Source organism: Protomyctophum bolini (assembly GCF_963924005.1).
Source record: "Protomyctophum bolini genome assembly, chromosome: 8".
Classification (NCBI taxonomy): Eukaryota; Metazoa; Chordata; class Actinopteri; order Myctophiformes; family Myctophidae; genus Protomyctophum; species Protomyctophum bolini.
The window spans coordinates 25,134,258-25,147,734 of record NC_137869.1 but is presented as its reverse complement, the minus strand read 5'-3'; the positions used below and the strand labels follow the sequence as shown (position 1 = coordinate 25,147,734).

The 13,477-nt window shown below is 44.1% G+C and overlaps 1 protein-coding gene across 10 annotated transcripts in view; it reads left to right on the top strand.

The window, feature by feature from the left end:
- Positions 1 to 13,477, top strand: part of usp24 (ubiquitin specific peptidase 24) — a 70,650-nt gene that overhangs the window by 7,904 nt on the left and 49,269 nt on the right. For 5 of the 10 annotated variants that reach the window (XM_080770994.1, XM_080770991.1, XM_080770990.1 and 2 more), the window contains exons 2-12: positions 1,065 to 1,233; positions 1,578 to 1,645; positions 3,307 to 3,450; positions 4,107 to 4,232; positions 6,162 to 6,197; positions 6,709 to 6,744; positions 6,837 to 6,902; positions 9,467 to 9,532; positions 10,506 to 10,580; positions 11,147 to 11,305; positions 12,840 to 12,954. In XM_080770994.1, coding sequence (XP_080627120.1) covers positions 1,065 to 1,233; positions 1,578 to 1,645; positions 3,307 to 3,450; positions 4,107 to 4,232; positions 6,162 to 6,197; positions 6,709 to 6,744; positions 6,837 to 6,902; positions 9,467 to 9,532; positions 10,506 to 10,580; positions 11,147 to 11,305; positions 12,840 to 12,954 — 1,060 coding nt within the window. Of the gene's footprint in view, positions 1 to 1,064; positions 1,234 to 1,577; positions 1,646 to 3,306; positions 3,451 to 4,106; positions 4,233 to 6,161; positions 6,198 to 6,708; positions 6,745 to 6,836; positions 6,903 to 9,466; positions 9,533 to 10,505; positions 10,581 to 11,146; positions 11,306 to 11,398; positions 11,442 to 12,839; positions 12,955 to 13,477 lie in introns of those variants that run through there. The other 5 variants (XM_080770996.1, XM_080770995.1, XM_080770993.1 and 2 more) reach the window with 2 other exon arrangements.

The window sequence follows — 13,477 nt, the reverse complement described above, 5'->3', positions numbered from 1 at the left end:
CCATACTCTGTTGCTAGCTGCCTCCTAAGCCCTCAAACGCTGCAATGCGGAAGTCTGAACCCAGACTCTGAACAGCGCAACGTGGAGCGAGTGGCAACCGCAGCTAATGTTATGGGGAGGCACTGCATGGGGAGGCACTGGGGGACACTGGGGAGGCACTGGGCAGACACTGGGGACAGACACGGGAGGCACTGGGGAGACACTGGAGAGGCACTGGGGAGGCACTGGGCACAGTGGGCAGACACTGGGCTGGCACTGGGGGAGCCACTGGGGAGGTACTGGGGAGACACTGGGGACAGACACGGGAGGCACTGGGGAGACACTGGGAAGGCACTGGGCAGACACTGGGCTGGCACTGAGGGAGCCACTAGGGAGGTACTGGGGAGGCACTGGGGAGACACTGGGGAGGCACTGGGCAGAGACTGGGGAGGCACTTGGTAGACACTGGGGGAGGCACTGGGGAGGCACTGGGCACACACTGGGCTGGCACTGGGGGAGACACTGGGGAGGCACTGGGGTGGCACTGGGCAGAGACTGTGGAGGCACTTGGCGGACACTGGGGAGGCACTGGGGACAGACACTGGGGAGTGGGGAGGCACTGGGCAGTCACTGGGGAGGCACTGGGGAGGTACTGAGCAGACACTGGTGAGGCACTGGGGAGGCACTGGGGAGACACTAGGGAGGCACTGGGGATTCACTGGGCAGACACTGGGCAGACACTGGGCTGGCACTGGGGGAGGTACTGGACATTTCATATCACACACACACCATGATTCACTAGCCCCCCTAACGTCCACCAGCCGTTTAAAAACCCGGAAGAGACGCCTGGGCTAGGAGTTTCTTGTGGCTTAAGTGTGCTTACACCCAGAGACAGACGTTGTAAAGGAGCAGAATGAATTACTGTTAAAGAATGAATGAAGTGGTCTGGGAGAATATAATAAACCTTCTGTTCTGACTTCCATGTCTCAATGAACTAACGCTGTGCTGGATTTGTGTGTGTGAACAATCTGCCAGTATATATGGAGTGACTAAAATGTCCTTTGCATAATATGTGTGTGTTGCAGAGGAGTAACGATGAGAATGGGAACTGCTCCGGGGGCAGCATGGAGTTCCCCACCACAAACCTGTACGAGCTGGAGAGCAGGGTCTTCACTGACCACTGGTCCATACCTTACAAGAGAGAGGAGTCCCTGGGCAAGTGTCTCATCGCGTCCACCTGCCTGGCCCGGCACGGTAAGGTTGTGTGTGTAATGGGTTGGTGTGTGCATGGCATACAGTGAGTTTGGATGTTTTGTTTGTGGGAGTTGGATGCCTTTCACCCAGTTATTTTGTGGCATTATGCAGCTCAATCTGCTGCTGCTCTCCTACAGCCATATTCTTCTTGTCAACCACTTAAACCCTATGGTTTACCGGAGTCTCTCAGGGCTCTATACTAGGATGTTTTCTGTTCACAAGCTCGCATCGCTCTGCTGTTTTCTGCTAAAGCTGCTGGGGTTCAAGTGGTTAAGATTTGGAATAAAAGTGTGAGTCAGGTGTTTCACTTAATCCCTCTCTCTCTCATACTCTCGCTATCTCAGGCCTGGCAGATGCTGATGAGAACTGTAAGCGCTTCATGGATCGATGCATGCACGAGGCCTTCAAAAAGGTGAGAGATCACGACGATCATTCGCTTCCCTGCCCTTCAGTCAGTCTGTGTGTGGCATACCGCATGCACGGCTCTGGGGAGGATTCTGTCTCGCATGTCAGACCTCCTCCCCTCGTGTTTCCTGTTGCTCTTCACTCCTCTATATCTCATTAAAGCAGACAAATAGTCGTTTAGTACAGAGAAGGATGAGCACTCATGTCAAGCAGTTCCTAACTGATGTGGTTTGATTGATTGAAATATTTATTAACAGTTTGCAGAATTACAGTACATTTCAAGCACAAACTCAATACAAAGACTGTTAACTTAAGTGGACGACCCAATTAAGCATTACACTTGTTTACAAGAGGGTCCACCTTGTTCAATTCATCAAAACATTTAGAGACGTACAAATAGACACTTCTATATACCGTTAGTCAAAGAACAGAGCAGGAATTCATCATAAAGGAGGTAAAAAGGGAAAAGAAACATATACAGTGAGGGGAAAAAAGGGTGGGCGGTGGGGGGGGATTCAGATTTTACGAGGGCCGGCATCAATTTCAGTTATGAATCCAATCGATTAATGTACAAATTGCAACGATTCAAAATCCATTCACAATTTCCAAAAAGCCATTAAAATAAATACCTGTGTATATACTGTATATCTTTTTGCTTGTGAAAGTTACAGAAGTTAATCAAATTGTGACCGCAAAAATCTGAATCAAATCGTAAGATAGCAGAAGATTCACAGCCCTAATGACATATAATATTAAACTCGGTGACAAGCCGCTGGTGACAAGCCGCTGGTTCTCAGCAAACACATCTGTCACTCATTTACAATGACACAGTGTCACAGCATCGCCTTAAAGTCCCTCTGGCAGATTTGTGGTCATAAATAAGTCATAAACGGGGCTAGTTTGCAGAAGGTGGCTTACCAATGTTCCACTGAGGGGTCATGTGATGGGCAGCCAGTAAGCGTAGCTCTGTATGTCCGTCCATCAGCAATGATAATGAGTGCTTATCTGCTATTCTGCTTACAGCAGAGCAGATGCCTTCACCTTGCACAAGTCAGCAATTCACATTCACACGTTGTGTAGTTTCAAAGGAGCTAACATGTTTGGTGTGTTGCCAGCAGCATACTGACCAATATGCTGCTTTCGTCTCATCTACTTTGTTGTATTTTACTGTACTGAGAAACCGCGTTCCCAAACAGTGTTGTAAAAAGTTCTGACTGCTGACATCATTTAAAGATGTCCACATTTTGAAGCTACGGTAATAATGGACAGAATTGATTATGAAAATAATTGTTAGTTGCAGCCTTGGTTCTCCTACATTCATTTTGATTAATTTACACAGATTTATTGGTTCTTGGCAGGCTGCAGCTTGTAACTGGGAGACAAAAATCTAAATTACATTGTTAAAACATTTATTTATAAGCCCTTCCGATGACCCTTTTTATTTGATAATAGGTTTTTAATTTATCGAAAAGCAATACTGCCGCAGCCGCTCGTCAGGCGACAATCTTGTCGTAGGTGTGCAAGAGGTCAAAATCTGCCAATGTGCAAAGGGCCTTTAACTTTAATGCGAGTCACTGTTGGGTCCATTGGCCCAGTCTTGCTGTATCCTCATTGATTTTCTCTCTCGTTCCTCGTCTCCTTCCTCTCTTCCACATCTCTGTATAATAGCTGCTGACCAGCAGCGCTGTCCACAAATGGGGGACAGAGATCCACGAGGGCATCTACAACATGCTGATGTTGCTGGTGGAGCTGGTGGCAGAGAGGGTCAAACAGGACCCCACACCTGTCAACCTCATGGGCGTACTGACTATGGTGAGGGGGAGCTGTGCCTATCACTATTTAGCTTAACTTTTTTTGTGCAAAGGAAGCCCTTGATACGGTATATATTTGGCCGTGGACCCCACCATCTGATAATGTTTTGTGCCAAGGACCCCCCCCCCCGTACAAGCTTTTTTTGAAGAGCCAATAGCCAAAGCTAAAATCTAAAATGACATCATGGATGCTTTCCTGGTTTTAATGGGTCAAGTTTTCGTCTGTCCTGTTCCTGTATGACGGTGTCCCACTCCGAAAGTAGCCACACTTAAGTCACAACGCGTCGCAATGGGACACATTTTGAGTTTGTACTATTTTTGGCTAGCAACACCATTGTACGACAGAGTATAATCAAACTTTTGTCTCTTTTGCTTACTCTCATTCTCTACCCTGTCTCACTCTCTCTTAGACTCCCTCCCTTTCTCAGTCTCGCCCTCTTTCACAGTCCCTCTCATAACTCTGTATTTGTTTATATCGACACAAACACATTATGAAACGCGTTGTGATTACAACACATTCTATATGTCAGAGTTTTGATAGGTTTCCTCTGCTTGCACCCTTGTGACTCGATGCGATGAAATGAATATGCTTTGAATGTTGTTTCATCATATATCATAGTTTAGATTTACCGTTTGGTTTATTTGTTCCTTTTCCAGGCCTTCAACCCTGACAACGAGTACCATTTTAAGAACCGAATGAAGAACTGCCAGAGGAACTGGGCAGAGGTGTTCGGAGAGGAGGCAAACATGTTCGCCGTCTCTCCCAGCAACACCTACCAGAAAGTAAGACACCCTTTGTTTAGTTTTACTTCTGAAGACGGTGGCTCTCAACCTTTTCTGGACCAGGGGCCCACTTGAAAATCTTTAAGTGGTCAGATGCGTGTTTATAAGAGCATGGTTATTTTAAGCTTATGGATCTGCTACTTTTGTGGAGATAAGATGTTTCTGCCTGACAGAGATGATATTTCTTTAAATAATAATAATGTTATATTATCGTCACAATCTTAGTGGTTTGCCCACATGCAATACTATCGTGGCCCACAGGTTGAGAATCACTGTTCTTAAAACATGAAAACACACCTTGTGTGTGCATGTCCGGTGGCCAGTGATTGTGTTGGCGTGCACGTGTATATCTGTTTTGCGTCCGAGCATAGGCATGGTAACGCCCCGCCTGCCTTTGATTGGCCTACCGGGCGACACTGCCCGTCTTGACTGTCCTCCCAGAGTCGAGGTTACTCCGTGGTGGATGACAGCTTGGCATGCGTGACAGAATGCAACCTTGTAACTAACTTGTAAGTTCTATTTTTGTAGAAGAGGCAAACTAATATTGTTTATGCCGTTTGCTTTGATTGAATAATTGATTGAACACACATATGTATTTTATTTGAGTGTGTTCTAAATAAAGGTGAAAATAGACCTTTTTACAATACAATAATGTTTCAAGATTACACATACAAATAAATTACACAATCAACACAAACACTTTATTTAGAACACACCCAAATCAAATCAATACATGTTCAATCAATTATTCCATCAAATCAAACGGCATAAACAATATTAGTTTGCCTCTTCTAAAAAAATAAAACTTACAGTTCTCTTATATCATACTGTACTTGTATTATTTTCCACCACGGAGTAACCTCGCATCAGACTATCCAGCATAGCTATATCCACCTCAGTTGAGGGGCAGTGTCGGTAGGCCAATCAGAGGCAGGCGGGGAGTTACCATGTCTATGCTCTGACGCAAAATAGATACACGCCGGCGCCGTGTGCACATGGTCGGAGCTTCCTAGAAACTGGTTTGTGTACACATTTCCCTTGTCTGTGGCCTGTAGCCATGTCACAGGTCAGCCAAATGGGCTGCTCGCCTCCAGAGTTGCATAACGGAACCGCAGGGACTGTGCAGGATGTGTGACTGACACAGCAGCTGTCAGGAAATCTAAGACCACTCCATGCGTGTGTGGGTTGGTTTATGTTTTGAGCACTGTGTCTTACAGTGCTAATGTTGACCGCAAATCTTGAATTAGTTTTAGGCACATTGTCATCTGAAATGTTTTAGTACAGTTTTACTTGACTAAATATACAATTTTAGTCGACTTAATCTACAGTTGATTTTGTCTACAAAAATGTATTTTGGCAGGTTTGATGGCACCGTAATGCCTGAATTACGCCGAATGTAGCCGATCTACAAACCCATCTACACAACTGGGTTGTGCAGCACCCAGGCGCAACCAAACATTTGTCTTGTCTTTTTATTCTACTGGATCTCGTCTACATTCGTCCCTCCCTAATAATTGTATCTAGTTTTATTTGTTGATGCAATTGTCAATATATTTAGTCTTAGTATTAATCATAGGTTAGTTTTTATTTTGTTTTTGGCAGTGAAAAAAAAGTAGTCGACGATTATTTTTTCTTGTAGTTTTAGTCAACTAAATTAATATTGTCTTGGTTCATGCGGTTGTGTGCAGTGTTAATTTAACTCTGAGAGTGAACTTAATGTAACCAAATGGACCTGTAAAGCCCAAACCGCACCAATGATTTGCTACGTAACTGCTTGTTACACGCAACTACTTGCAACCATTATCCCCAATGGCAGTTGCAAGGAGTTGCAACTGGTGTGCTTTGGGCTTAAGGGTTGTACATACTTACTGAGTTAAAAGTGGATAAATGAACACTGAGGATTCTATTATGATCATTTCATTATTATAGGACCCACCTGTCAACCTGATGGGCGTACTGACTATGGTGAGAGAGAGAGCTGTGCCTGTCGCTATTTTTGCTTTAACCTATTAAGACCTGGATGCCGATTCTACAAATGCCAAGGACCCTGACAATGATGTATATTTGGCTGCAGACCCCCCATCCGACCCCCAGAAGACATGATCTGTGTTGCTAACTAATTCAAAATGATTTTCGAACATTTTTCAAACACTTTCATGATTTTTCTAAAATGTTTGAAAATAGCAGATGCACAAGCTCATCTTGTACGTCAGCAATGAATGTTGCCAAATGGTCAGGACCTGTAAGGGTTGTACATACTCCGTAAATTAACACTTAGAGTTTTATTATTATTATTTAATTATTAATAAAAATTAATTCTGTTTGTATTGGGCTGTTTACGTGTGTGTGTGTGTGTGTGTGTGTGTGTGTGTGTGTGAGCGAGCAAGTGTGTGCGCATGTGTGTGCGTGCGCGGCTGCGCGTGTGCGTGCAGTCTTATAGATGTATAAATACACTGAACTCATTTGTTTTTTGCAGGAGCCCCATGGCTGGCTGGTTGACCTGGTTAATCGAGTGAGTATATCACACACAAACGCCAGAAATACGTAAATACTTCTGCAGGGATTCTCATTCTATGTCTCTCTGTCTCTCCTTTCTCTGTGAAGTTCGGGGAGATGGGAGGATTCACAGCCATCCAGACCAAACTCAACCAGGATGAAATAGAGATTGCGGTAAGAAACCCCACAAAAAGTTAACTTATGAAGATAAGTGGTTTCTGCCCGAACAACAATGGTATTCTGTTCAGAGGTCATTCGTCTCGCGTCTGGACCAGTGACATTGAAGACTGGTGATTCTCATGTCAGTGTTGACTCATTGATATGCGCACACACACACACACACACACACACACACACACACACATATGCTCTCTGTCTCGCGCACCCTCTCCAGGTGCATTCACACAAGAGGTTGAGATATTTTATTCAGTCGGTTGCTAAGCCAACTTTGCGCAAGTTGAGATTTTTTAGCAAAGGCAAGGAAGGCGAATTTTGCGCATAGGCGCCGCCCCGGTTCGTATCATTTACGCTGATGCGTCAGTTCATGTTTTTGCATTGACTTTTGTATATTATCTTCTCTGACACACACTTTTTCTCACATTCTCTCATTCTCTCTCTCACACTCACTAACAACGCACAAACACACACGAACGCATGCATGCACGCACACACGCACGCACGCATTCATCCCATCCGCCTGCTTTGCAGTGGTTGAACTGCTCTGTTGTGTGTGAAGTCTGAGGCTTCCTTGTGCTGAAGCTTCCTTTGGCCAGCCTGACCGGAACCACAGTGGAGTAGCATAACACACACACACACACACACACACACACACACACACACACACACACACTTGCTGTCTTACACACACGCACACACGCCACCCATTAGCATGTTAATAGAGCTGACATGGTCAATAGAGGCCTGATTGTGGACTGGACTCTCCTGTTACACTCTCCTGTGGCAAAGAGAGCTCGGCTGAGTGTGTAACCTGTCAGCTCCCTGACACGCTCTAAACATGAGACGGGGAGAGAGGGTGAGAGAGAAAGAGAGATAAAGGAGTTTTGCAGCCCTCTTCTACTGGCTCCCAAGGGGGTGACTCATTTGTTTGCTGTAAGCAGGAAGTCAAGACCCGAGAGGGAACTGCCTGAGTGAAGCAGATAGAGGAGAAAGGGGGAGAGAGGAGAAGGACACTAGGGGAGGAAAGGAGATGAGCAGAGGAGAAAGAGAGAGCGAGAGACGGAGAGAGAGGAGAAGGCGACTAGGGGAGGAATTGGAAAGGAGATGAGCAGAGGAGAAAGACAGAGTGAGACTGGAGAAGGAGACTAGGGGAGGAAAGGAGATGTAGAGAGGCATTGCAGACTAGAGCAGAGTGCAGGGCAACCAAATGAGAAACACAGGAACCATTCAGCACACTCCTCTGATTTGGCACTGAATGACAAATGACAGCTGGGTTCCGCTGTTGGAAAGTCACCCACACATGTGCGTGCGTACACACACACACACACACACACACACACACACACACACACACACACACACACACACACACACACACACACCCGTGAAACGTGAAAGGCTGTATTAATTTAGCAACTTGACCTCTGGTATAAAGACTTATGTGGGAGGATTGGTAGGGTGACACGGTAGCATCGTTCCTCTTTCAGAGGCCTACACAAACACACCAAAAGACTTATCATTGGAAACCTTTTTAGTTATTATTATTAATAAATAAAGGAGGCACGGTGGCACAGTCAGTGCTGTCGCATCACAGCAGGAAGGTCCTGCGTTCGATTCCCGCTGGGGACGCTGTGGGCGCCGGGGGCGTCTTCTCTCCTCTGCGTCATCAGTGCCCATCCCCGAGGCTGGGTTGACGAAAGGGCTTTTCTGTGTGGAGTTTGCATGTTCTCCCTGTGTCCCCTAGGGTAGGTACCCTAAAAAAACATGCTGTAATCCTGGTCTCTAAACTACCTCCCCCTGGCCAAAAAATAAAAACACAAGTTACTGCCCGACAGTAGCGATATGCTGTTTAATTAATAAATAAACAAAGGGAAATAGCAGTTTTTAATTTATAATTATTCAGTATAATACCACTTTCAACCTGCATCCCTATTTTGGGCATATTACAGGCAAACATTTTCCAAACTATCTGAGCTGAGCAGCTCACAACGTTTCACGATATGAGCTTGTGCTGCGGATCGGCTGTTTTTCAAACTAATGTTTGAAAGCCTACAGTATAATGGGGCTTTAGTGGTTCATCATTCATATGAATTATTAATGGGTTGTTATCTGTAACTATGTATAGTGGTTCTCAAAGTGGGGACAAGGGACTCTCAGGACAGGGTTCTAAATTGACCCTTACTGGTCTGTAACTCTGACCCTTACAGGTCTGTAACTCTGACCCTTAACCCATTTTGGGCGGGAACCTCTTTTGGTGTTCGCATTATGTTATGCTTTAGCTATTGAAAAATAGCAGATCTACAAGCTCATAGCACGCCACCGAGTGGCACGCTACGAGCTTGTAGGTCTGCTATTTAAAAAAAATCAAGAACGACATAGAAACAGCTTTTTCAGAAAACTGTCATTTTCAAACAGACATTTTTAGAATCTGATGTCTGTAACCTCTGACCATTACAGGTCTGTAACTCTGAAGGGCAGTCCTTGAAATGTAAAAGTTTGAGAAGAACCAGCGGGCTATAGTTGGTGTGTGACTCATGTGTTGTCTCTGTCTCTTCTTGCAGTGTGTATCGGCCCTGGTCCAGCCGCTCGGCGTGTGTGCAGAATACCTCAACTCCAGCCTTGTGCATGTGAGCTACCCTCTGTCTCGTAGATCACTAGCTGCTTCCCAAAAGAGAAAATTCCCCGTAAAAATAACAGATCTACAAGCTTGTAGATCTGTTATTTTCACGTGTTTTTCTTTCTAATTGATAAAATATCTTTGACAGTGCCCTATATACTGTCCACATGTTTCACACAGACACACACCTTAATCCAGACAGTGTAATGACCAGTGTTGGGTAACGTTACTTTCTAAAGTAACTTTGTTAGGATACTAGATTACTGCCATTAAAATAGTTCCATTACGTTACAATATTTCCTTCTGAGAAAACTGAACATTTATTTTGCATTTTGCATTTAGAAAATAAAATAAAATAAAAGCTGCAGCCTACCAGTGTTGTGGAGCTGCTCTGCTTGTTGCTTCACCATGACTAATTTTCATTGATGTTGATCTCCTCTTTTTCCCAAAAATAGTGTGAATACTTCCACAGCCTTACTAAAAAAAAAAATCTCCGCCTTTTCTCAATCTCTTTTCTTTCACACACATGTTGACAACGGAATGTAAACACAAGAGTGTGTCACACCAAAAGTGGTGACCTATTGAATCCAGTACATATAATCATTACGCAATAACCACAGACTGCAAAGCATAATGGGTCACTGATTTTCCGCGACACGACGGTGTTGCTTCCAGTCTTTCACTTCTCCGTTGACAGAGCCCATTCATTCAGGAAACAGCCCAAATGTGATGGATTATTTTTCCTTTTTGGCAACAGAAAAAAAACTGATATAGGTCTTAGATGTAACTGGTAATGGTAACACTATTGTTTTTGAAAAAGGTAACTAGGTAATGGATTACTCTAATTGCAAACTAACTCGTTAGGTTACTCCCTTACCCAAAAAAGTATTTCCGTTAGTTAACGTTATGTATAACGGCGTTACCCCCAATAACACTATGGTAACGACGATGTCTGTGTGGGTGTTTGACTGTCTTCTCCGCAGCCCATGCTTGACCCAGTCATTCATAAGATGATCACCTATGTTCAAAACCTGGAGGAAAAGGACCTCAAAGACAAAGTAAGGTTCAGTGATTTAGTTTGTTTTCCTCCATTTACCATTTCTCTGCTGCAACAATTAAAACCGGGAAGGTATCTGTGTTATTTTGTCATTTTAGAGGTTCAGAGTATTATGTATGTTTTCCCGGCACCCCAGAGCTCCTATTTTGAAGGATCCCTGGGACTGATTGTGTTAATGGGCTAAAACAAAAATGACATGGGATGAAATGTCGATACAACACCATAATTCAATTTATTTTGTCACTGTGTAGCTTTATTGGTGTTGCTCCATCGGTGTCACCTCCGCTGGTATTAACCATAATTAAACTTAATTGCTGATGTGAATAACAAAGCAAAATCAATTTATAAATGTTCATACGATACAGTACATCACACTGAAGCATGTTTTAATATATACTGTAGCCTTGAAAAGCAATCAAGGGCCCAAAATTACCGACTGGAAACCCTTCTGCCCTCAATTGACTGTCTCTCTGCTCTCCGCCTCTCTACTATCTACTATCGGAAAAAAAGCCTCTAAAGCGTCTAATAGCATTTCTCCGTGTTGTCCTGAATGTCCTCCCCCGGCAGCGTCTGGTGAGCATCCCGGACATGCTGTCGGCCATCAAGCTGCTGTGCATGAGGTTCCAGAGGGAGCTGGTCACCGTGGTGGATGACCTGCGACTGGACACGCTGCTCCGCATGCTCAAAACACCACACTTCTCCACCAAGATGAACTCCCTCAAAGAGGTCAGTGTTGTTTTAACACCATGCTCAAAACACCACACTTCTCCACCAAGATGAACTCCCTCAAAGAGGTCAGTGTTGTTTTAACACCATGCTCAAAACACCACACTTCTCCACCAAGATGAACTCCCTCAAAGAGGTCAGTGTTGTTTTAACACCATGCTCAAAATGCCACACTTCTCCAAAGACGTCGGTTAACCATAGATATAAAAAAAAAAATAGATGCATCATTGGCCGCTGCACGCAGAAGCTTCTGTGAAGCGCCAACGCGGAAACTTGCCCTCCCTTGAGAGCATTCGCCTCAGAGCCGGAAGAGGTGTCTACCTTTCTATGTCTACTATGGTTATAACACCATGCTCAAAAGGCCACTCTTCTCCACTAAGATGAACTCCCTCAAAGAGATCAGATTTTCGTATTGTTGTGAGATATTAGTTAGTTTTAGAGCATCTGACCAGTTAATCTGTGGACTGATGTGACATCCAGGTGGATCATCATGGTACTTGGCAGTTCCCTGAATCAGTGCTTAAAGCCAGATAAAAGATGCACTTCGGTTGTAAAGCTGGGTGCATAGCTGTCATTACAATTTACAATGTGATTACAATTAACAAATTAGGCATCTAGCGGACGGTCTTATCAGAGTAATTTCCAATAAGTGAGGTAAACACATGAAATACATACTGTAGAGACAGTATTGTGCCTCATTCTACCACAGGTCGTTTCGAGGAAGCAATCTGATTGGTTGAAACAGCCTTCTAGCCGTGGGTTAAACCAGCACTGTTCACCACCTAATCAAAACAAAGAATTCAGCTGCTCTGTTCTCCCAGAGCGCTAGCAAACTCGGTGGCTAGGCTAGCTAGTTTCTTGGGAAGGTTGTGGTCGTAGTGACTACATCTGTCATTAAAAAAATATATTCTTTCAGCGATTTTAATAGTTTTAAGGGTAACTGTGGTAGAATTGCAATATTACACTCGAGGGTGTGGGTTAACGTGATTATTACCACTTCAGTGATGCTTGCGGAACTCGACTCCGTCTCGTTCCTTATCACTGTCGTGGCAATAATCACGTTAACCCACACCCTCTCGTGTAATATTGCTTAAGTAAACAATATAACAATATACTATCGCAAAATACATGTACATTGAAAGTATTGTATGGTAGTTCATACATTTACACTGTCTTGGCTTGACTTGACTTGGCGTCAAGAAAAAAAAGTATGGGAGCTAATCTGCAGTTCTAACTGCAACTGTTGATTAGATGAGATATTGCCAGCTCCCGTTACACCGGGAAATGCATCATGATACGCTCATTAAATACTGTCAACCTTGTGTCCCCTGTTTTGGGCATGTTATAATAGATAAGAGTTTCAATTTATTCCTTTTAAATATTATAATAATAATAGCAGATCTACGAAGAGCTCATATCGCTTCGACAAGACCGTGATGCACTGGTGAACTTGTAGATTGGCTGTTTTAGCTAGGTTAATGGAATTTTCTCTCGTGTGTGTGTGTGTGTGTGTGTGTGTGTGTGTGTGTCTTAGGTAACCAAGCTTATAGAGGAGAGCACAGTGTCTAAGACGGTGAAGAACGCCATCGACACAGACAAGCTTTTGGACTGGCTGGTGGAGAACTCAGTCCTGTCAATAGCACTGGAGGGTATGGAGTCCTCGGGGCACCAAACCCCCTCTCACTTCCTCTACTATTCACCCTTTAAACCACATACAACATCTGCAGGCTCCTCTTTGCACATGCTTCATCATTCTCTCACTTCCTTGATTAGAGCCATATGACGATTGTTTGAACTTTGTGACGACTTCGATATCTGCAATCTTGCCCGACGTGTGGAGACCCTATTTTGGACGTGAACATTTTCAAATGTTTTCTGGAATAAATAAATAAATAGCCAACCTACAAGCTTAGTGCAAAGCGCTGAGCTGTGACAAGTTATGAGCTTGTACTGTAGATTGGCTATTGTAGACTTTTCTATTTTTGTGGGGGAAAAAAGGTCGTTTAGCAAACCGACAGGTTCGTAGGAGCAGGCAGCCAGTGCATGAGACGGGAACAAATAGAGATCCCGCACACTACACAACAGTAAGTATTTAATTGAGAGTAGGCTACAAAAGTTATTTTAGTACTACAATTCTTATGAGACTATTCTAAAATGACCAATGTTATTTTC